A 24,744-nucleotide genomic window follows, 5' to 3' on the forward strand; every position below is an offset into this window, starting at 1 on the left:
ACAGTGAGTTAAGTTAAGCCCCTTGACATACTTCTGCAATATCGCGCAGATCGGTCCAGATTTGGATATAGTTGCCATATAGACCGATATCTAGGTTTTAGGTTTTGGGGCCATAAAAGACGTATTTATTGTCCGATGTCGCTGAAATTTGAGACAGTGAGTATGGTTAGGCTCTTCGACGTTCTTCTTCAATTCTGCCCAGATCAGTCCAGATTTGAATATAGCTCCCATATAGACCGATCTCTGGATTTAAGGTTTAGGGCCCATAAAAGAGGCATTTATTGTACGATTTCGCCGAAATTTGGGACAGTGCTTAATGTTAGGCTCTTCGACATGTTTATGCAACTTGGCCCAAATCGGTCCAGATTTGGATATAGCTGCCATGTCGACCGATATCTCGATTTAAAGTCTTGGCCCCATAAAAGGCGCATTTATAGTCCGATTTCACTGAAATTTGACACAGTGACTTATGTTCGGCTTTTCGACATCCGTGTCGTATATAGTTCAGATATGAGTATAAGGTATGAAGTTTTCACCGAATTTTGATGAAAGGTGGTTTACATATATACCCGAGGTGGTGGGTATCCAAAGTTCGGCCCGGCCGAACTTAACGCCTTTTTACTTGTTTCATCCTATACTTTTCTTATCCAGTACTTTTTTCTGCAGAAAAAAATAATAAAATTCCCTTTTATACCCTACGACACCACTGTGGTACTGGAGAAGAGCTTGACCCATACATCCGTCGGTCTGCCCTTATATTCTTGTGCGATTGTGGAAAAATTTGTTTCTTTTGCCAACAAAATCAGATCAGATTTCGATATAGCTCCCGTATATAACTTTCATCCGATGTGGCTTTTAAGGCTACAGTAGCCCCAATTTTTTGATCCAATCCTTACAAAATTTGGCATACGATGTGTTTTTTGACGATGCTTTACGTGTGCAGAATTTCATCAAAATTGTTTTTAATTTAGATAAAGCTCCCATTTCTATCTTTCATCCGATATGGACTTTTAATGTTGCAGTGGCTACAATTTTGTTCCGATCTTTACAAAATTTTGAGTGAAGTGCCTTATATGACGGCCCAATATGTGTGCGAAAATCCATCAAAATCGGTTCAGATTTACGTATAGCTCCCATACAAGTCGCTTAGGCGATTTAAGCTTTTAAGACCGAAGTAGTCCGAATTTCAGTCTTATCGCATGAAAATCTTGCAAGATCTTGCATCTTGAAAATCGTAGGTCTTCAAAATTTAAGTTTGACTTAATTGAGACATAGATCCCATTTATTCACAATAGTGCTTACACTCTGTGGTTTAGGGTATTATTAGGTTGCCTCATCCCTACATTTGCCTTCTTATACCGATTTAAGTTGCACCAAAGTTTCGTCAATTTTTGCTGAATTTTTCTCATCTGGCAGAAAGGAAGAAAAATTTAGAATTTTTGGGAAATTCTCATTCATTTTCTTAATATTTTTAAATGATTCAAAGTATTTTCATTAATGTTGCCATATTGGATAAATATTCAATTATATTTCTCTCCATGTACATAACCACCCTCATTCTCAAAAGCATGTCTTATATTAAACACACACTCACACACACACACATACGCAGCACCATGAACTTCTTCATGCAACTTTACGGCGACTTTCATCGCAATCCACTTTTGGTGGAGCCTACTTTCGGGCTTATTTATCACTGGTACACCTGTGATAATTAACGATGTTTCCCCTGGCAACATCGATGTACATTAAATCCGCAAATACAAGGCATGATTGTCGTGTTGTGCTGCTTGTGCTGCTTGTCCCCGACATTCCATGATGATGTAAATGTAAATGTTAATGCGAATGTAAATGCAAATGTAAATAGGCCTACAACATTTATCTCACCGACTTCCTGGGGGGGGGGGGGGGTGCGTGAGTGCGTGTACTAGCGTATATATCGCTCTCTCTCTCTCTCCATCACTCTCATCACTATGTGTAAATTTTGAAATTGCGATTGTTGCAATAAAAACAATTTTAATTATAACTTCAAAATATAATTACATCCAAGTTAAATTGTTCATTAAAACGTTTTGTTGCTGCCTTCCTGCCCCTCTTACGCCCTACTTGCCCCACTTGGAGAGTTGGGTGCTGCTGTGCTGGGGTTGGTTGTGCGGTGCGGTGAGGTGCTTTTATCACTGTCACAGCTGTGATAATTATTAAAAGAAGCCGGCAAACAAAAGAATTTCAATAAACTGTGTTCCAACAACTCATTTATTCACTGTTTAATTAAACAGCATAAACTTTGGGTTCCGTAGCTGCTTTGGATTCCTGCATAGTGGCTGCTGCTGTGGGTGGCTGCTGGATGGATGATTACATTGATGAGAATGGTTGATGGTGCTGATGGCCCCGATGGTGCCTCTGCCTCGCATAAATCTACTGTCAATGAGAGAAGAAACAACATTGTTTGTCGCCAAATTAAGATAAATCCTTTTGCAATTACTCCTAGTTGAACTTTAGATCCATCTGCCTGCCCTGCCTGCCTTTCCCCCATTTCCATGTTCAATGTTCCTATTATTATGTCTTCCTCTGGCTCCTCGGAAAAGCTTTCGATACTAGTTCACTACTGAGTTTGAGATGAGTTTATGTCGTGGCCGCCGTCGCTCACTCTAATACGATATTAATATTAATTAACACTTTTGTTGTCCAACTAACACTTTATCTGCTTGGTTTCTATAGCCTGGACCTTATTGCTTTTGTTCTGTTGCTGCCATAATCCTTTCCATGGGTGATTCCGCGGGCTGGTGCTAGGTATTTATCACAGAGCCATTGGGCTTAGGTTCCTTCGGTAGTCCAGCTATCAATTTATATTTGAAATGGAAGCATCAGACCAAAAAAAAAAAAAAATCAGAACGAGAAAGTTTTTGGGGCAGCAAAAAAAAATATGTTCAAATTTTTTCCTTGAGCTACACATGCTCCCCAACCTCGGGCTCAGACTCTGGCTCTGTGTCAATAGCCATTGGAAAACTTACTAACTAAAATAACACTTAACTATATTTTGCCAGTTAAGGCTATATATCCATTTACTCCATGGGTAAGGCCAAAGTCATCATCATCAACAACGCCGCCAACAGCGATATTGCGCTTACTTTGGCCACTGCCACTGTCACTGCCATTGGCATCCTTATTTCTGCACTTGTTGTCACCATTGCCGCATAATCATCATCATCATCATCACCACCGATGTCCTCATTCAGAACGCAGAACGAGAGAGCTGTCGTCGCGCAAAAGCCATCATTATCAGTTATTTAACGTTAATGGGAAAAGTTTAGAACATCGACATATGTGTGAGTGGGTTTCCAACAGATTTGCTAGTTTTGCACAGCATAGCATCGTAATTTGCCCCATACCCTGGATATGGTCTGTAGCGATTTCATTTTGAAAGGAACGTTATAAAATTGGAGCGTATGTCATTTCCGCTTAGCCATATGCACATTAGGGTGGCGCTAAGGCATGAGAGAAAACAAATTGAAAAATTTCAATTAAATGCCAGAGGGAAGAGATAAAAGTCTGAACACTTATGCACAATTTTGTGAAAATCGGACGACAAATGCGACCTGTACCTTGATTACAAGAATACATGTCAGACAGACAAACAGAAAGACGGACAGACGGACATAACTAAATCGAATCAGGATTTGATTCTAAGCCGATCCCTATACTTATCAAAAGGTCTAGCTCTTCTCCTTCTTAGCGTTGCAAACAAATGCACTAATCCATAATACCCTGTACCACAGTTGTGGTGTAGGGTATGAAAATAGCACGTTCTACTCTGCCAGCATAGTTTTAATACTCCAGGTCAATAACAAACATTTGTTTAAATCTTCGTCAGCCAGTTAGTCAGTTACGTCCACAACTCATTGTGCTAAATTTCAGTGAAATCGGATAATCATTGCGCCTTGTATGGGCGCAAGACCTTAAAACGGGAGATCGTATGGCATCTATATCCAAATATAGACCGATCCGCTGATTTAGGGTTTTAGGCCTATAAAAGCCACATTTATTATCCAATTTTGCTGAAATTTGGGACAGTGGGTTGTGTTAAGCCATTCAACATTCTACCCCAATTTGGCCCAGATCGGTCCAGATTTGGATACAGCTGCCATATAGACAGATCAGAATTATCGAATTTTGCTGATATTTTGGACAGTGAGATGTGTTAAGCTCTCCGACATCCTTCGTCAATTTGGCCCATATCGGTTCAGATTTGGATATAGCTGCCATATAGATCGATCTCTCAATTTAAGGTTTTTGGCCCATAAAAAGCGCAATTATTGTCCGATTTTGCCAAAATTTGGGACAGTGAGTTGCATTAGGCCCTTCAACAACATTCTTCAGTTTGGCTCAGATCGGTCTAGATTTGGATATAGCTGTCATATAGACCGATCTCTCGATTTAAGGTCTTGGGCCGATAAACGACGCATTTATTGTCTGATATCGCTGAAATTTGGAACAATGAGTAGTGTTTGGCCCTTCGGTATCCTCCTTCAATTTGGCCCAGATCGGTCTAGATTTGGATACATCTGCCATATAGACCGATCTTCCGATTTAGGGTCTTAGGCCCATAGAAGGCACATTTTTTATCCGATTTTGCTGAAATTTAGGACAGTGAGTTGTGTAAGGCCCTTCAATATTATTTTTCAATTAGACTGAGATCAATCAAGATTTAGATATAGCTGTCATATAGACCGATCTCCCGATTTAAGCTCTTGCGCGCATAAAAAGCCCATTTATTGTCCGATTTTGCCCGAAATTTGGGACAGTGAATTGTGTTATGCTCTTCGATATATTTCTGCAACTTGGCTCAAATCGGTCCAGATGTGGATATACCTGCCATATAGACCGATCTCTCGATTAAGGGTCCTGCGCCCATGAAAGGTGCATTTATAATACGATTTCACTGAAATTTGCCACAGTGACTTATGGTAGGCTTTTCGGCCATCCGTGTCGTATATGGTTTAGGTTAGGTTATGTTAGGTTGGAAAGACGATGCAGATATTAATCGGCCCCATTCCACTATGGACATACGCCTAAGCCAGTAATCGGTTGTTGTGCGCTCTAAAAACTAGAAAGTAACCTCTAATAAAAAGAAAATTTTAAGTTAGGAATTAAATGCTACTTACAAAATCCTTAATTGTTTTCCATACCCCTCCCCTAAGTAGGTTCATGTCTGATATTGTGTCTCCACCTAAGTTCCGGTATCTGCTGCACGCGATAGCCGGGCAATGACAAAGGAAATGCTCCAACGTCTCATCATCTTCCCCGCATGTCCTACACATGCTATCCCTTGCCGCACCGATTTTACATAAGTGAGGTCGTAGTCCTATGTGTCCCATTATGATACCAATAGCTATACTGACCACCTTCTTGCTTCCTTTTAGTAATAGCCTCGTCTTCTCACGATCTGGATCCCGCCCATAGGATTTTCGCCGTCCTACCGACCGTTTCGCTGTTCCACAATGTTGCATGCGCTTTCATCGCCCATTCCCCTAACTCAGTCTGCGTCGACCCGAAAGGCTTCGGGTTAACTAAGTTTATTGACAGCAGTTCTCTGGCCTTCACCGCCAAATCGTCTGCCCTTTCATATTCCCCCTTACTCCGTTATGGTACGGCACCCAAACGATGCGGATTTTACAATCCTCAGAGAAGGCGTTAATCTCCTTCTTGCACTGCAAGACTGTTCGTGACCTTACCGTCCTGGTTGTTATTGCCCTTATGGCAATTTTACTGTCGGTAAAGATGTTCACACTCGACGTCCTCGCGTTAGCACCAGACCACTTTACGCATTCGGTGATCGCCCGGATCACATGGTGCAGCGCATTTTCTTCTATATCTAAAAATTTAAAATTAAATCAGTAAAATACTTTCAGGACATGTTTGACTGTTTTATGTTAATACTGCCTATTTGATAATATTTCCTTTAAATTAAGACTTTAGTGTAATTCAGTCCTCTCTTGGTTGCCTACTGGAGTTTGAACACACTCTATAAAAAAAAAAAAACTCTAAATGGGAATTCATTATTGAACTTTAGCCCAGCTTGTTAGCCTAACGATATGGCATCATAACAAGGAGGATGTACTCAATCAAATCAAATCAAAGTTTACCAATGAACTCTTGGCATGTGATTTACGGCCACGATAATGCCATTTGGGCCAACTTTAAATGGATGCTTTGGAGATGAGCAGAAGGAAAAAAGCGAAAAATCGATAGCATTTAATAAGAAATTGCTTGGGAAAATGAAATTTATAAATGTCATAATTTCAAATAACAAAAGCAAGATATATGCATGTACGTCACGCAGAGCATTAGACTTCGAAGGTAGTCTATGGGACCACAAGTCCATGGCTGTGTAGGTGGCAAGCTTGTAAGCAGGCGGAGGAAGTTGGGGGGAAGGGGGGGGGGGGGATGAGCAAGCCACATTGTATCTGTGGGACGTCAAACTTTTCTCTTTTAGATTATTATCGCCATTGACGTTGATGGCTGATGGTGAAAATGAGGACGTTGATGACGACGATATCGACATTTTCATCACTCATCTCTCGGGTGCGGCATGCTCGTCGCTCGTCGCTCATCATTTTTCAGTTTACCCTTAAAATCCGCAAGTATTAATATTGATTGGGGTCCATAAGTTTGTTGCCACTCCACTTCTCGGAAGCAGGATAATGAAGAGGATATAGCCCGCTAATGTTCACTGTTCACTTGTTAGGACGTTGATGAGTTTCCTTTCCACTTAAGTAGGTTTATGTTCCTTACTTAAGTCACTTTAAGTAATTTTTAATTGAATGGCGGGCATCTAAGAAATTCAAATACACTCAACAAACAAACAAACAAACCTACATAGATGCTCATCAAGAAGTTTTGAAAAACTGAACTGAACTGAAACTTTATTTCCTATGCTACTACATAAAGTTAAAAACAAATTCTAATTATTTTCTCTTTTTTTTGTCCAATTTACAGATAGAAGATGCCATGCTTATGTTCGATAAGCAAACAAATCGACACAGAGGTAAGTTCTATACATTTGAATAAAGTGAAAAGATATGGCAAATTAGGCCTTCTGGGAGTTTATTTCTTCACCGTGGTTAGTCGTAGGGGGATATGAATTCTTTAAACTTTATTGCCATGTGATGGTTTCCTTACTGCTTCATAGCAACAACAAATTTTGTAAGCAATTTTGATGTTAACTTTTAAACTATAATAACTTAACTAAGTCTGGCAATCTATCTTGGAAACGGGGGAGGTTTCATAGCCTCATTTAGCTACCGTGTAACCAATCTCCCGATTCGACTTCTTAAAGGCATGGAAGGCTTAATTCTCATACAATCATCGTCTGAAATTGTGCGGGTTTAATTCTATTATTGCTTCTTTGTACCATTCACATAAAGTACGGTCCGAATCGTGTAAAAGCTCAAATAAAAATTAATTTCCCATCATTGGCTTGTATGCATAGTTGACCTATGTCCGTCCGTCTGTCTGTTTGTCTGTCTGTCTGTCTGTCTGTGTGTCTGTGTGTCTGTCTGTCTGTCTGTCTGTATGTCTGTCTGTCTGTCTGTCTGTCTGTCTGTCTGTCCGTCTGTCTATCTGTCTGTCTATCTGTCTGTCTGTCTGTCTATCTGTCCGTCTGTCTATCTGTCTGTCTGTCTGTCTGTCTGTTCGTCTGTCCATACTAATTTGTGCACAAACCACAGGTCGCAATTTTCATCTGCTCGCCTTCAAATTTGGTATGGGCATGTTTTTCGGCCTCGAGATGAAGGCCGAAAAACATGGGCTCTCATATATACGTATCGCCCGATTTCACTCCTAGAGCCACTGCAAGCGTATTTATTGAACAATCTTCCAAAAATTTTGTATAACGCCGTCTGTCAGTCCGTCTGTCCGTCCGTCCGTCCGTCCGTCCGTCTGTCCGTCCGTCCGTCCGTCTGTCCGTCCGTCCGTCCGTCTGTCCGTCCATCCGTCCGTCTGTCCGTCCGTCCGTCCGTCCGTCTGTCCGTCTGTCTGCCGTCCGTCTGTCTGTCTGCCGTCCGTCTGTCCGTCTGTCCGTCCGTCCGTCCGTCCGTCCGTCCGTCTGTCCGTCTGTCTGTCTGCCGTCCGTCTGTCTGCCGTCCGTCTGTCCGTCCGTCCGTCTGTTCGACCGTCTGTCTGTCCGTCCGTCTGTCCGTCCGTCTGTTCGACCGACCGTCTGTCTGTTGAAATCACGCTACAGTCTTCAAAAATAGTGACATTGAGCAGAAACTTTGCACAGATTCTTTCCATGTTCACAACCAGGTTAAGTTCGAAGATGAGCTATATCGGATTATATCTTGATATAGCCTCCATATAGACCGATCAGCCGATTTAGGCTCTTAGGCCCATTAAAGCCACATTTATTATCCGATTATCAAGTATGATCTGAATTAGTCTAAAAACTTATCTAGCTCTCATATATACTCTCAAATGTACTTCTTGAGCCCCTAGAGTGCGAAATTCTTATCCCATTTGCCTGCAAATTTCTCTATGTCTCGTACTATGACCCCCAATTTTAGTTTCAGGTATGGTCGGAACAGGTCTATAAAATTATATGCAAATTGCAAATGTTGCCCATGAACATTCCACTAAGGACCAGGGGCAAACTGCTCACATATCAATGAGTGCAGTCCGATTCAAGTTTTAAGCTCCATGATAAGGGGCCTCCTTTTTATAGGCGATCCGCAGTGCGACATCTCTTTGGAGAGAAGTTTTACATGGCATAGTACCTCACAAGTGTTGCCAGCATCTTCTGACGGTCTCGCTAGGATTCGAACCCAGGCATTAAGCGTCATGGGCGGACATGCTAACCTCCGCTCTACGGTGGCCTCCCTATAAAATTTTATAGCTACCATATAAACCTATCTCCCGAATACACCTCTTAAGCTCCTAGAGTGCCCAATTCTCGGCCGAATTTTCCACAATGAGTTTTACTATGTTTGAATCGGTCCACATAGCTGCCATATGACCTATTTCTCAATTTGACTTGTTGAGCAACTACGGAAAGCAATTCTTGTGTTTTTTATTGCCCATCTGCCAATTATGATAAGTCGTGCAAAAAAACTTGACAAATGCGTTCCATGGTGGAGGGTAATTTGGCTTGCCCAAAAAGTAATTGCGGATTTTTAATATAGTCGGCGTTGACAAATTTTTCACAGCTTGTGACTCTGTAATTGCATTCTTTCTTCTGTCAGTTATCAGCTGTTACTTTTAGCTTGCTTTAGAAAAAAAGTGTAAAAAAAGTATATTTGATTAAAGTTCATTCTAAGTTTAATTAAAAAATTAATTTTAAAAATTACTTTTTGGGCAACCCAATAAGACTCGGCCCTGCCGAACTTGGCATGCTTTTACTTTGGATTTCAGAGCGGACAACAACAAGCCGCTTACCGGCTTAGGTGTATGTCCATAGTTGCATGGAGCGGATTAATATCCGCACCCTCTTTTCAACCTTACCAAACCTTGGGGTTCTTAGGAAATAATTTGAAAATTTTACCCATTCTAGAAAATGCCCTGTTTTTCAAATATTCTACATTTGCCTTGTACACATGCAGCCCATATCAAAGCTATCATCTTTTTCTGCTATTTGATAATCTTTTAAGCATGCTCTTTGGCATTCTGTTGAAACTCTCCATTGGATCCTTTTATACAACCACCATATATACTCATACATACATTATTTATAAGAAAATATGCATAAAGGCTCTTTGCGGCTTCTTTCTCTTGTAAAAATAATGTTTGCACTACAACACACCCTCATGCGCAGACACATACACGCACACGCACACAAGTACATATCAAATAAAACATATCATTTTGTTTTCTTATTTTCATGCAAAATATTTTCCCCACAATTAACACTAAATCTTCACAAAATGACTGTGGCATTTAACACAAAATCCCTACATTGAAGGTTGCTTTCAGCAGCAATGCAAATATCATAACTCATGTCCAATACAATTTCAAAGATATTGTTCAACCGCAAGAAAATCTTCTTTTTCCCATTGCCATCTTTCGTTTCCCACCACCCCTCCCGCTCCCGGGCAGAGAAAAAATGGAAGCAGAAAACATCTTTTGACCACATTGTAGTCGGAAATTTCGGAAACTCGTTTACATAATCCATGTTGAAATGGAGGGGGCACAACGGAAAAGATGAACAAGGAGGAGAAAAAAAATGAAAAAACCTGAAACTGAGTATGCAAATCAATTTTTCAAATATGTACTCGTTCTTATTGTATATGGACATAATACATAACAAATAAAATATTTATGTACCTTAAGGTGGGCTCTGTGACATGGCAAAATGGACTTGCGGCCAATATCAAGGAGACTTTAATGATCTCGATGTATAGAAAGCAGATTTCATAGCTCCATTCAGACTCAAAGTCGAAAAGGTTCATCGTTTCCTGCTTTGCAACAGAAGAGTTAATTAAAGAGCGGACAACTTGGCAGTGGGGGACAGGAGGTTTAAGAAGGTTCTGAACTCGCTTCAAGTTCAGAACATGTACTAGAGATGCTCACTTTAGTCTTTTAGAAAGGCTGTAAAGATCCTTCGAGGTAGACTGAAGAATAGGATGGGAACCAGTAGGCCTCTACAAGGGACACACACAGTTACATGCACACTTATACAGGGAAAGGGCGGCTAGAAAGTTTATGCAGAAAATATGTTCTAAGCACTATGGAGGACAAAGAAGGATTATTGTTCGATTTCGCCGAAATTTGGGACAGTGAGTAGTGTTAGGTTCTTCGACCTTTTTCTGCAATTTGGCCAAAATCGGTCTAGATTTGCATATAGCTGCCATGTAGACCAGTATCTCGGCCCCATAAATGAAGCATTTATAATCCGATTTCACTGAAATTTTAAACAGTGACTTATGTTAAGCTTTTCGACATCTGTGTCGTGGTTCAGATCGGTTAATTTTTAGACATGGCCAATATTTTGTTATACACAATTGAACAATCACTTGTACTTACTAGTATTTGGTCCAAATCGGAACGTATTTCGATATAACTGCTGTGGGGCATCAGCTGTGCACTTTTCACCGGATTTTGACGAAAGGTGGTTAACATATGTACCCGAGGTGTTGGGTATCCAAAGAACTTAACGCCTTTTTACTTGTACTTCTTGAGGTTGATATATTGGGTTGCCCAAAAAGTAATTGCGGATTTTCATATAGTCGGCGTTGACAAATTTTTTCACAGCTTGTGACTCCGTAATTGCATTCTTTCTTCTGTCAGTTATCAGCTGCTACTTTTAGCTTGCTTTAGAAAAAAAGTGTAAATAAAGTATATTTGATTAAAGTTCATTCTTAGTTTAATTAAAAATGCATTTACTTTCTTTTAAAAAATCCGCAATTACTTTTTGGGCAACCCAATACTTAGCAACAAGTAAAAAAGCGTTAAGTTCGGCCGGGCCGAACTTTGGACACCCACCACCTCGGGTATATATGTAAACCACCTTTCGTCAAAGTCCGGTGCAAAATTCATATCTTATGTCCCATAGCAGAAATATGTGGAGGGGCTTAACTTAACTCACTGTCCCAAATTTCGGCAACATCGGACTATAAATGCGCTTTTTATGGCCCTAAAACCGAGAGATCGGTCTATATGGCAGCTAGATCCAAATCTGGACCGATCTGTGCGATAATGTAGAAGTATGTCAAGGGGCTTAACTTAACTCACTGTCCCAAATTTCAGCAAAATCGGATAATAAATGCAGCTTTTATGGGCCTAAGACCCTAAATTGGAGGATTGGTCTATATGGCAGCTATATCCAAATCTGAACCGATCTGAGCCCTATTGACGAAGGATGTCGAAGAGCCTTAGACAACTGACTGCTCCAAATTGCAGCAAAATCGGATAATAAATGCAGCTTTTATGGGCCTATGACCCTAAATCCGAGGATCGGTCTATATGGGGGCTATATCAAGATATAGTCCGATATAGCCCATATTCTAACTTAACCTGCTTATGGACAAAAAAAATTTTCTGTGCTAAATTTCAGCTCAATATCTTTATTTTTAAAGATTGTAGCGTGATTTCAACAGACAGACGGACGGACATGTCTAGATCGTCTTAGATTTTTACGCCGATCGAGAATATATATACTATATAGGGTCGGAAATGAATATTTTGATATGTTGCAAATGGAATGACAAAATGAATATACCCCCATCCGTCGGTGATGGGTATAAAATTGGAAAGAAGGTTTGCATGTTGAACCCCATTTAGACCCATGTTCTGCAATATTTTGATTAGGGCCTTGAACGAATGGTTAGAAAAATTTGTATCCGATTTAGTTGAAATTTAGCGTGCGGCCTTTGTTTGTCTGAAAATGAAGACCCACCTTATTTTAACAACAACAACTCACAACATATACCCGCATGTTAAAGAGATAAAAAATTACAAAGGTATTTACAACGAAATATACAAATACATCTACAATCAACATTCTGACAATTTGTGTAAATTTTTTTCCGTTGTCCTCTTCTTTGGTCTTGGGTTTCAACGATTTTTCGCCCCAAAAAAAAAGGGTGAAATGGACTGCAATATATATTGCTGTAGTACCTTTTTAGGCTGTTTGTAGTCTTTGCACTTGGAAGAGCACAGAACATCCACATCATCATGGCACAACATAGCCATCACTGCCTAAACCACTGTTCAAAGTGAAGGAAGAAGATGAAGGAAAGGAATATTATAAACTTTTATTTGGTAACCACAAGAACCCCAAAAACTATATATTTTTCTTTCATCTTTCTTTCTCGGGCATATTTCTCTCTACGGTCTAAGATTGCTTTGTGGTTCTGTGGCAAACTAGTGGAACTGGAGAGATGGAAACGTCTTAGGCCAACTACAAGTTGCTGGTAGTTGGAGGATAGTAGGCAAGAAGCAAATGGTCATATATCATGCACAATAGTGTCGTATTTTACAAGAAAAACAAATGTCATGATGTGACAGAAAATTCTTGAACTTCCTCTCCCCCCCTACTTATGCCCTCTTCCCCTCCTTCCGTCCGTGTGAATTCTCCTTTTGAGATAGGTTGAAGTTTTCTTTTTTTTTGCTTTTCTTTTTTTATGGAAAACTAAGGAAAATAAATCTTCAAGAATTTTTATGGACTTATTTATGGTTATCATATATCCATCCATTCCCATGAGGAATGCGCTTCCACAGACTGACCATTTGTATTGATTTTTATCAAGGCCAGTAACAATTTGTTAACAAACTTTGTTTTGATTTGGAATGAGTGAGCGATACTCGGGTAAATAACTCTATGAAATAAATGTCAACAAACAAAATATTTACAGCTTAAAAACAAGTAAAAGCGTGTTAAGTTCGGACGCGTCGAATCTTATATACCCTCCACCATGGATCGCATTTGTCGTTATAGTCCGTTATATATAGTCCGCTTCGAACCACAATTAAATTATATGTTGGAGACCTGTATAAAATGTCAACCAATTCGGATAAGAATTGCGCCCTCTAGGGGCTCAAGAAGTAAAATAGAGAGATTGATTTATATGGGAGCTGTATCAGGCAATGGACCGATTCAGACCATAATAAACACGTATGTTGATGGTCATGAGAGGATCCGTTGAATAAAATTTGAGGCAAATCGGGTAATAATTGCGACCTCTAGAGGCTCAAGAAGTCAAGATCCCAGATCGGTTTATATGGCAGCTATATCAGGTTATGAACCGATGTGAACTATCCTTAGCACAGTTGTTGGATATCATAACAAAACACTTTGTGTAAAATTTCATTCTAATCGGATTAGAATTGCGCCCTCTAGAGGCTCAAGAAGTCAAGACACAGGATCGGTTTATATGGCAGCTATATCAGGTTATCGACCGATTTGAACCATACTTGGCACAGTTCTTGGATATCATAACAAAACACATTTTGTAAAATTTCATTTCAATCGGATAATAATTGCGCCCTCTAGAAGCTCAAGAAATCACGACCCAAGATCGGTTAATATGGCAGATATATCAGGTTATGGACCGATTTGAACCATACTTAGCACAGTTGTTGGATATCATAGCAAAACACGTCGTGTAAAATTTCATTCCATTCGGATTAGAATTGCGCCCTCTAGAGGCTCAAGGAGTCAAGACCCAAGATCAGTTAATATGGCAGCTATATCAGGTTATAGACCGATTTAAACCATACTTGACGCAGTTGTTGGAAATCGTAACAAAATACGTAATGTAAAATTTCATTCCGATCGGATAAGAATTGCGCCCTCTAGAGGCTCAAGAAGTCAAGACCCAAGATCGGTTAATATGGCAGCTATATCAGGTAATAGACTGATTTGAACCACACTTGACACAGTTGTTGAATGTCGCAGCAAAACACGTTGTGCAAAATTTCATTCCAATCGGATAAGAGTTGCGTCCTCTATTGGCTCAAGAAATCAAGACCCCAGAGCGGTTTATATGGCAGCTATATCCGGTTATGGACCGATTTGAACCATACTCAGCACAGATGTTGGAAGTCATAACAAAACACTTCATGCAAAATTTCAGCCAAATCGGATAAGAATTGTGCCCTCTAGCTACTCAACAAATCAAGATCCCGGATCGGTTTATATGGCAGCTATATCAAAATATGGACCGATATGGCCCATTTACAATCTCAACCGACCTACACTAATAAAAAGTATTTGTGCAAAATTTCAAGTGGCTAGCTTTACTCCTTCGAAAGTTAGCGTGCTTTCGAAAGACAGACGGACGGAAATGGCTAGTTTATGGGGTCTTAGACGAATATTTCGAGGAGTTACAAATAGAATGACGAAATTAGTATACCCCCATCCTATGGTGGAGGGTATGCAAATCTATTTGTGTTTGTTTGTAGGTTTGTTTGTTTGTGTGTTCCTTATAGACTCAGAAACGGCTGAACCGATTTTCATGAAATGTTCGCTGATGGTGCATAATGATCCCGTGGTGAAAATAAAGTACTACATTTTTTGATATCACAAGGGGGAGCGGACCCTCCCTCTTACCCTAATTAGCAGAAACGACAGATCACGGAGATGGGTGGTGCAATTTAAGCGAAAAATTGTGTGCTCTCTTATAGTAACCTACAAACAAAAATTTGGTATCCAAATTTCGGATAGGGTACCTAGGGTGAGCGCCCCACCTCAAAATCTACCAAATATATATATACACCAATCACGACAATATGGGACTCAAATGAAAGGTGCTTAGGATAAGAAAACGTATCTGATATCCAATTGTCGGACCAAGTGTTTGGGGGACCACCCCAAACCCCAAAACACCCCTAAAACGGACATATTTACCGACCATGGCAATATGGGACTCAAATGAAAGGTATTTACGAGTAGAATACGAATTTGATATCCAAATGTGGGACCAACTTTCTGGGGATCCACCTCTTCCCCAAAACCCCACCCAAACAGGACTTATTTACTGACCATGGCAATATGGGGCTTAAATAAAAGGTATTTGAGTGTAGAATGTGAATATGAAATCCAAATATAGGACCAAGTGTTTGGGGGACCGTCTCTCCCCAAAAACACCCCCAAAGAGGACAAATTTACCACCAAAGCAAAGTGGGGCTCAAATGAAAGGTCTTTGGAAGTAATGCACGAATCTGATATCAATGTTCGGGAAAAGTGTCTATGGGGGCACCCCACCCCCATAACACCACCCAAATAGAAGTATTTGCTGACCATTGCAATATAAGGGCTTAGGGATTGGGGGACCACCCCATCCCCCAAAACACCCCCAAATCGTTCATATTTAGCAACCACGTCAATGTGGGGCTTAAATGAAAGGTATTGGGTGGCAGAGCAAGAATTGATACCCACTTTCGGGACCAATTTTCTGGGGGCCTACCCCTTTCCCAAAATACCCCACAAACAGCCATTTTTTACGGACCATCGCAATATGAGGATCAAATAAAGGTATTTGGGAGTAGAATACGAATTTGATATCCAAATGTAGGACCATGTATTTTGGGCATCACCCCTTCCCCAAAACACCCCCAAAGGGTAAAAAATTTTTCGACCATGCCAATATGTGGCTCAAATGAAAGGTATTTGAGATTAGAAAACGAATTTGATAACCAATTTTGGGACCATGTGTTTGGGGGACGCCTCATCCTGTAAACTCCCCCTCACCACCAATGGCAATATGGGGTTTAACTAAATGGTATTTGAGAGAAGAGCACGATGCTGATATTTTTGCAGGACCAAGTGTCTGGGGGACCGTTTCACCCTCGAAAACACCCCTAAATCAGACATCAAGAGAATATCGGGCTGAAATAAAGTATTAAATATGGGATTCAGACTGTTAGTCAAGCGATATGCTATATTCGTAGCATGGTATTTTCACTCACAAAGCTCTTTAATTGTCGAAAATAAATATTGCAAGGAAAATTTTGTTCCATATAAAGTAAAAGAAGGCGCAGCAGAGCGGGCCCGGTCTAGCTAGTCGACCGGGCCATCACCCCTAATATAGTCATTTCCCTTTTAGGGCTGCAGATCAATATTTCGAGGTGTTACAAGCAGAATGAATAGATTAGTATACCCCTCTCCTATGAGGGTATAAAAATCTTCAATGAATTTCTTTGGAAGCAAGACTGCTATTTCAGACACTACAACACCATGTGTCCCAAGCTTCACTATGGCACTCTGGTGACAATAGTGGAGTTTTGCAGACATTTGTGTTGCGTTTCGCCACTTTCCAATCTCGGAAATAAACAATGTTAATAAACGATTCTTTGTTGGTTTCTATCCCTTTTTAGTTTTTTTTTTTTTTTTTTGGTTTGTTTATCTCCTGGATTTTCATTTTTGCTGCGTGTGTATATTTTTGCAATTCCTTTGCTGGGCGAGTGTGTTTACGTCTGGCGGGCATTGGGTGCGTTTGGCGCCATTGTTTGTTTACGTTTAGCTCGATGGTGTCACAAAGACGCGACAATTCAAAGCAAACAAGCGACCACAACACATACAGCCGCAACAACGGCAACAGCCACAACGAAGCGGCTTGGGTTTCAGCATCAGCGTCAGAAACTGCAGTGGCAACATACGGCCGCAAATACGCAACCGAAAATGACAAAACAACTCAAAAGCACATATCCTTAGCCATGGCGAATGTGTGCGTACTTGGGGCAAAGCTTATCCTTTGCCCCTCCACACTCACACACACACACACACACAGCCACTATGACACACATGGCTATGAGCATTTACTTTCGCTAATATGCTTCTCATGGCAGGATGTTTGTGTATGGGATCAACTGCTGGGAATTTTGGTAAAAACTCGTTTCCAGCCACCCTTTGCCATACAGTTATGGTGGAACAACTAAATTTTCCACTTTAGCATTGCATTTTTCCATTGTCTTGCCACACACATGTAGGTGTTGCGTTTCCATTGCCTTATATGTGCATCTAACGGTGTGAGTAATGGTGATTGCTGTACACATTGACAATGGACACACACATACCAGCAATCGCTAAAGATATGTGAGCTCGTTTCTAGTTTTGGTTACTATTCCTTCCGTTTCCTGTTTCGTTTGCTACAACGATTTTAGTGTGCCGTTACCCAGGCACTATCATTGTGCCGTCGCTTCGTTATGTATTGTTGAACGGAATTTGGATTGTTTGCATTTCCGACTATTTTAAAATTTTATTATTTTTTCCATTAATTAAAAGGGGAACAAAGGTTTGAATAAATTTGCAGTAAAAGGCATGCCAAAAAATAATCATAACATTGTAAGAAGATATGGAATGTTACTCTTAATTTGTTTTCTTTTTCTAATTGAATATTTATTTTCATTAAGAACGATCAAAATATACAAAGTGTCACCAATTACTTCCGTTAGAGTTGTACCTATCTATCAGTGTTGGGTTTGATAGCCAGTTAAATAACTCCAAACTGAGCACCATTGAATAAGCAAAACTGAATAACAGATACGGTAGCGTAAAAATCTTTCAAAATTTCTGTTGTGCCACCTAATGAAAAGGCGTGGTGGACATACCTAAGCCAAAAACCAGTAAGGAAAGGCAAAAGTCGGGCGGAGCAGACTATATAATACCCTACGCCACCTAGTATACGTAATACTTTTAATAGATAGCACTTGTATCCAAATTCAGTCAGACTTTATTTTTGCATACCTATTGAAATACTGAATAGAACCTTATACGATTTTCTTACGATGGTACGAAAATTGTGGCTTCTACAGCCTTAAAAGTCGAAACGCCTAAAAGATATATATGGGAGTTTTTTGATGAAATTTTGCACACGTATTGGCAAGTCAATTAAACCATCTCATGAAAAAAATGTGTAGCGTCCGGACCAAAATTGTGGCTTCTACAGCCTTAAAAGGCCAAATCGGATGAAAAATATATATGGGAGCTATATCTAAATCTTAACCGATTTTTATGAAACTTTGCACACATATGAGGACGTCGAATAAAACGGCCCATGTCAAATTTTGTAAAGATCGGACAAAAATTGTGGCTTCGACAGCCTTAAAAGGCCATATCGGATGGAAAATATATATGGAAGCTATATCTAAATCTGGACCGATTTTTATGGAACTTTTCACACATATGATAACGTTGAATAAAACGCTCCATGCCAAATTTTGTAAGGATGGGGCCAAAATTGTGGCTACTACAGCTTTAAAAGGGCATATCGGATGAATGATATACATGGAAGCTATATCTAAACCTGAATCGATTATGATGCAATTTTGCACACATATTGGGACGTCACAGAAAGCACTTCGTGCCAAATTTTGTAAAGATCGGACTAAAATTGTGCCTTCTACAGCTTTTATAGGTCACATCGGACGAAAGTTATATATGGGAGCTATATCTAAATCTTAACCGATTTAGTTGAAATTTTGCACACATATTGGGACGTCACAAAAAGCACTTCGTGCCAAATTTTGATAAGATCGGACAAAAATTGTGCCTTCTACTGCCTTTATAGGTCAAATCGGACGAAAGTTATATATTGGAGCTATATCTAAATCTTAACCGATTTTGATGAAATTTTGCACACATATTAAGACTTCACACGAAACATTTCATGCCAATTTTGGTACAGATCGGACCAAAAGTGCGCCTCCTACAGCTTTAAAAGGGCATATCGGATGAATGATATATATGGGAGCTATATCTAAATCTGGACCGATTTCAATAAAATTTTGCAAGCATTTTGGGTCATTAAAAAAAACACTTCGTGCCAAATTTTGGCTTCCACAGCCTTAAAAGGCCATTCGGGTGAAAGATATATATGGGAGCTGTAGCTAAATCTGAACCGATTTTTTCAAAATCAATAGCGTTCGTCCTTGAACCAAAATATTGCAAAATTTCATGATAATCGGAGTATAAATTCGCCCAGTACCTTGATCACAAGAATACATGGACAGACAGACAGACGGACATTGCTAAATCGAATTAGAAAGTGATTTTAAGTCGATCGGTATACTTATTAATGGGTCTAGCTCTTCTCCTTCTTAGCATTGCAAACAAATGCACAAACTTATAATATCCTGTACCACAGTAGTGGTATAGGCTATGAAGATATCCTTGCATTGAGATCAGAAACATAGAGGATGGTGATTCGCTGACCAAATAACGTTCTATACCCTACACAGGGTATTATAACTTAGTGCATTTGCTTTGTAACACCCAGAAGGAAGAGAGCAAGACCTATTGATAAGCAGCGATTTAGCTACATCCGTCTGTTTGCCCATCTGTCTGCCTGTCCATGTTAATTTGTGAACAAAGTATAGGTGGCAATTATCATCCGATTTTCATCGGATGGTCTTCAAATTTGGCACAAGCATTTTATCAAGCCTAAAGGGGAAGCCCTTTTGAACTCTTTCGTCGATGGGGGTATACTAATTTCGTCATTCTGTTTGTAACTACACGAAACATTCGTCTGAGACCCCATAAAGTATATACATTCTTGATCGTCGTGACATTTTATGTCGATCTAGCCATGTCCGTCCATCTGTCCGTATGTCCGTCTGTCTGTAAAAAGCACGCTAACTTTCGAAGGAGTAAAGCTAGCCGCTTGAAATTTTGCACAAATACTTCTTATTGGTGTAGGTTGGTTGAGATTGTAAATGGGCCATATCAGTCCATGTTTTGATATAGCTGTCATATAAACCGATCTTGGGTCTTGACTTCTTGAGCCTCTAGAGGGCGCAATTATTATCCGATTAGAATGAAATTTTGCAAGACGTGTTTTGGTATCACTTCCAACAACTGTGCTAAATATGGTTCAAATCGATCCATAAACTGATATAGCTGCCATATAAACCGATCTTGGGTCTTGACTTCCTGAGCCTCTAGAGGGCGCAATTCTCATCCGATTTGACTGAAATTTGGCACATAGTGTTTTGATATCACTTCCAACATAGTGTTTGATATCACATCCAACATAGTGTTTTTATATAACTTCCAACAACTGCGCTAAGTATGGTTCAAATCGGTCCATAACCTAATATAGCTGCCATATAAAGCGATCTTGGGTCTTGACTTTTTGATATTTTAGAAGGCGGAATTCTTATCCGATTTGACTAAAACATTTGCACATAATGTTTTGTATCACTTCCAACAACTTTGCTGAGTCTGATCCAAATCGGTCCATAACCTGATATAGCTGCCATATAAACCGATCTTGGGCCTTGATTTCTTGAGCCTCTGCTGTGCGCAATTCTTATCCGATTTGACTGAAATTTGGCATATAGTGTTTTGATATCACTTCCAACAACTGTGCCATTTATGGTCCAAATCGGTCCATAACCTGATATAGCTGCCATATAAACCGATCTTGGGTCTTGACTTCTTGAGCCTCTAGAGGGCGCAATTCTTATCCGAATGGAATGGAATTTTGCACGACGTGTTTTGTTATGATATCCAACAACTGTGTTAAGTATGGTTGAAATCGGTTCATAACCTGATATAGCTGCCATATAAACCGATCTTGGGTCTTGACTTCTTGAGCCTCTAGCTTGCGCAGTTCTTATCCGATCAGAATGAAATTTTGCACGACGTGTTTTGTTATGATATCCAACAACTGTGCCAAGTATGGTTGAAATCGGTTCATAACCTGATATAGCTGCCATATAAACCGATCTAGGGTCTTGAGTTCTTGAGCCTTTAGAGGGCGCAATTCTCATCGAATTTAAGTGAAATGTTGCATGAGGTGTTTTGATATCACTTTCAACAAATGCGCCAAGTATGGTTCAAATAGGTCCATGTTTTGATAATGCTGCTATATAAACCGATCTTGGATCTTGACTTCTTGAGCCCCTAGAGGGCGCAATTCTCGTCCGATTTAAGTGAAATTTTGCACGTAGTGTTTTGGTATCACATTCAACAACTGTGCTTAGTATGGTAAACATCAGTCCATGTTTTGATATAGCTGTCATATAAACGGATCTGGGATCTTGACTTCTTGAGCCTCTAGAGGGCGCAATTCTAATCCGATTTGGCTGAAACTTTGCAAGAAATGGTTTGTTATGATTTCCAACAACTGTGTTAAATATGGTTTTAGTTGGTCCATAACCTGATATAGCTGCAATATAAGCCCATCGGGGAACTTGACTTCTTCAGCATCTAGAGGTCGCAATTATTATCCGATTTGCCTGAAATTTTGTACAACGACTTCTCTCATGAGACGTTCAACATACGTGTTAATTATGGTTTTAATCGGTCTATTGTCAATATAGCGCCCATATAAACCGATCTCCCTATTTTACTTCTTGGGCTCCTAAAGGACGCAATTTTCATTCGAATTGGTTGAAATTCTACAATTCTTTTCTTTTATTATATGTTGGCCAATAAGAGATACCAGGAAAAGAACTCGACAAATGCGATCCATGGTGGAGGGTATATAAGATTCCGCCCGGCCAAACTTAGCACGCTTTTATTTTTTTTTTTTTTTTAAATTTGCCAAATTTTAAGAACAGGATTTCTGTAATATTTTTCTTATATTAAAATCATGCAGCTTTTATACAACATATCGTTGTTGAAGGCAAAAAGCATTTCCGGTTAGTACTCAAATTCATATTTCACAGTAAGAGTCAAGCCATTAGATTACATTGAAATCTTCATTCTAGCTGAAAGGTATTTGCAACATTTGCTTCATAGTTTCCATAAGCTTCTTAAATAAATAACAGAGTTTTTAAAAGATTTTACCTTTATCATATGTTTGAGAAGTATTTAAAGATTTTAAATTAAATTTCTTGTATGGGGCATGCACTTTCCGAATCAATCAATTTATGTCATATACCCTTCGAACCCATGACATGCTCAAGCCTTGCTGGGAAGTAGTGCCCTTCTGCCGGTTTCTCTGGTGCTGGCCATTTTCAAGTTTAACACGGCCAGAAAGGTGTTAAAACGTGAATGTTGCCGTGTTTGCCGTTGATGACAATGTGTCAAAAGTAATTAGGCAAAACACATCATCAACAACGCCATTCCAATGCAATGTCGTCCTTGCCATTGTTGTAGAGCTAGGCAATGGCATCATCAGCATCAGCCTCATCTGTGATGCCATCAACAAGGACCGAGAGGCATTATCGATTCTTGCCTTACACGGCCTCAGCTCGACATCAATGGAACAACTCCCAGTGCCAGCCGCCATAATAGCAACTGCCATTGTTATCTACGGCCAGAACACTCACACACACACACACACACACACACAAACACACACACACACTCGTGTAACATCTACTATTCAAGGTATCGATAATGAAACATGTTTGTTTGTTTTACACGGTTCCCTAAACCCCGGGCTCTTCGATTATTGGTGAAGGTTCCCATGCAAGACAGCACACCGCCACTCTACAAGCCATCGAGAGAGGCAGCCACCAGCAATGGCATTGTTAATGGCGGTACCTTCATGGCAAGTCATTGAACATCAACGCCGTCTACTCTACAAAATCGACCGACATATATTTTGTATTTAATGGCCTTCCAGCTATCGAGAACATTATTCCGGTATTTTCAACTCCTATAATGCCCTGTGCATTTCAGCCCTGTATATGCAGCTGCATGTATTTGTGTTCTTGCATTTATGTGTGTGCTTGCAAATGATATCCTTTTCTCGATTATAGTCGGTGTTAAAATAGATTTGTAATAACACCTCATGCATTTCATTCCATTAATATCTGCAGGCTTCTGCCAAAGGACTAGTCTCATGTTTTGCTAAATACCATTAAAATTTTGGAAAAGGGGACCCCTTTCTTTGCTCTCTCTCTCTCTCTCGCACTCCTTAAAAAGGGTTAAAGGCCTTTAGCTGTATAAAATTATGGTGTTTTGATTTCAGCTTCAATATAAATACCCCTAATAAATGCATTGCCAACAGCTACTGCTGCTTGAAACAGACAAATACTACACTAACAAGTAAAAGCGACTTTCGACTTTCTAAGTCGACTAGCCATGTCCTCCCGTCCGTCTGTCGAAATCACGGACAGCGGTCGAACGCATAAAGCTAGCCGCTTGAAGTTTCGCACAGATACTAGATATTGATGTTGGTCCTGGGGTATTGCAAATGGGCCATATCTGTTCAGATTCTGGAAGCCGCAATTTTTGTCTGATTTGGCTGAAATTTTGCACGCGGTGTTCTGGTACGACTTCCAACAATTGCGCCTAATACTGTCCAAATCGATCTATAACCTGATATAGCTCTCATATAAAGCAATCTCCCAATTTGACTTCTTGAACCCTTACAAGCCACAAATTTGGCTGAAATTTTATATGCGGTGTTCTGTTATGACTTTTAACAACTATGATGAATACAGTCCAAATCGGTCTATAACCTGATATAGCTCAAATGTAAACCGGTCTCTCGATCATCCTTAGTCGTTTCATAAGAACTTTTATTTTTGCTGGTTTGACAGAAGCTTCGTATGTAGAATAAAATTATGCCCTTCAACTAAAATTATTTTGTATAACTTTTTGGCAGAATTCATGGTGGTGGGTTCCCAAGATTCGGCCCGGCCGAATCATTTAGTTTATTCCGTTTGCAACACATCGAAATATCCATTTCCGACCCTATAAAGTACATATATTCTTGATCAGCGTAAAAACCTAACACGATCTAGACATGTCCGTCCGTCTGTCTGTTGAAATCATGCTACAGTCTTCAAATATAGAGATATTGCGCTGAAACTTTGCACAGATTCTTTTTTTATCAAAAAACGGGTCAAGTTCGAAGATGAGTTATATCGGACTATATCTTGATATAGCCCCGATATAGACCGATCCGCCGATTTAGGGTCTTAGGCCCATAAAAGACCCATTTATTATCATTGTGTTACGCCCTTCGACATCCTTCGTGAATTTGGTCCAGATCGGTTCAGATTTGGATATAGCTGCCATATAGACCGATCCTCCGATTTAGGGTCTTAGCTCGTAAAAGCCATATTTATTGCTCGATTTTGCAGTTTGGGACAGTGAGTTGTGTTAGGCCCTTCGATATCTTCCGCTAATTTGGCCTAGATTGGTCCAGATTTGGATACAGCTGCCATATAGACCGATCGACCGATTTAGGGTCTTAGGCCCATAAAAGCCACATTTATCATCCGATTTAGCTGAAATTTGGGACAGTGAGTTGTGTTAGGCCCTTCGACATCCTTCGTCAATTTGGCTCAGATCGGTCCAGATTTGGATATAGCGGCCATATAGACCGATCCACCAATTTATGGTATTAGGCC

At 39.9% G+C, this 24,744-nt stretch overlaps 1 protein-coding gene across 6 annotated transcripts in view; it reads left to right on the plus strand.

Annotated features, from left to right (window-relative positions):
- LOC106091469 (RNA-binding protein Musashi homolog Rbp6) overlaps window positions 1-24,744 on the plus strand; it is a 1,151,181-nt gene that overhangs the window by 1,012,627 nt on the left and 113,810 nt on the right. For all 6 annotated transcript variants that reach the window (XM_059360540.1, XM_059360539.1, XM_059360543.1 and 3 more), the window contains one exon: window positions 6,997-7,045. In XM_059360540.1, coding sequence (XP_059216523.1) covers window positions 6,997-7,045 — 49 coding nt within the window. The remainder of the gene's footprint in view (window positions 1-6,996; window positions 7,046-24,744) is intronic.

The sequence above is a fragment of the Stomoxys calcitrans genome, chromosome 1, assembly GCF_963082655.1.
Source record: "Stomoxys calcitrans chromosome 1, idStoCalc2.1, whole genome shotgun sequence".
NCBI classification, from domain to species: domain Eukaryota; kingdom Metazoa; phylum Arthropoda; class Insecta; order Diptera; family Muscidae; genus Stomoxys; species Stomoxys calcitrans.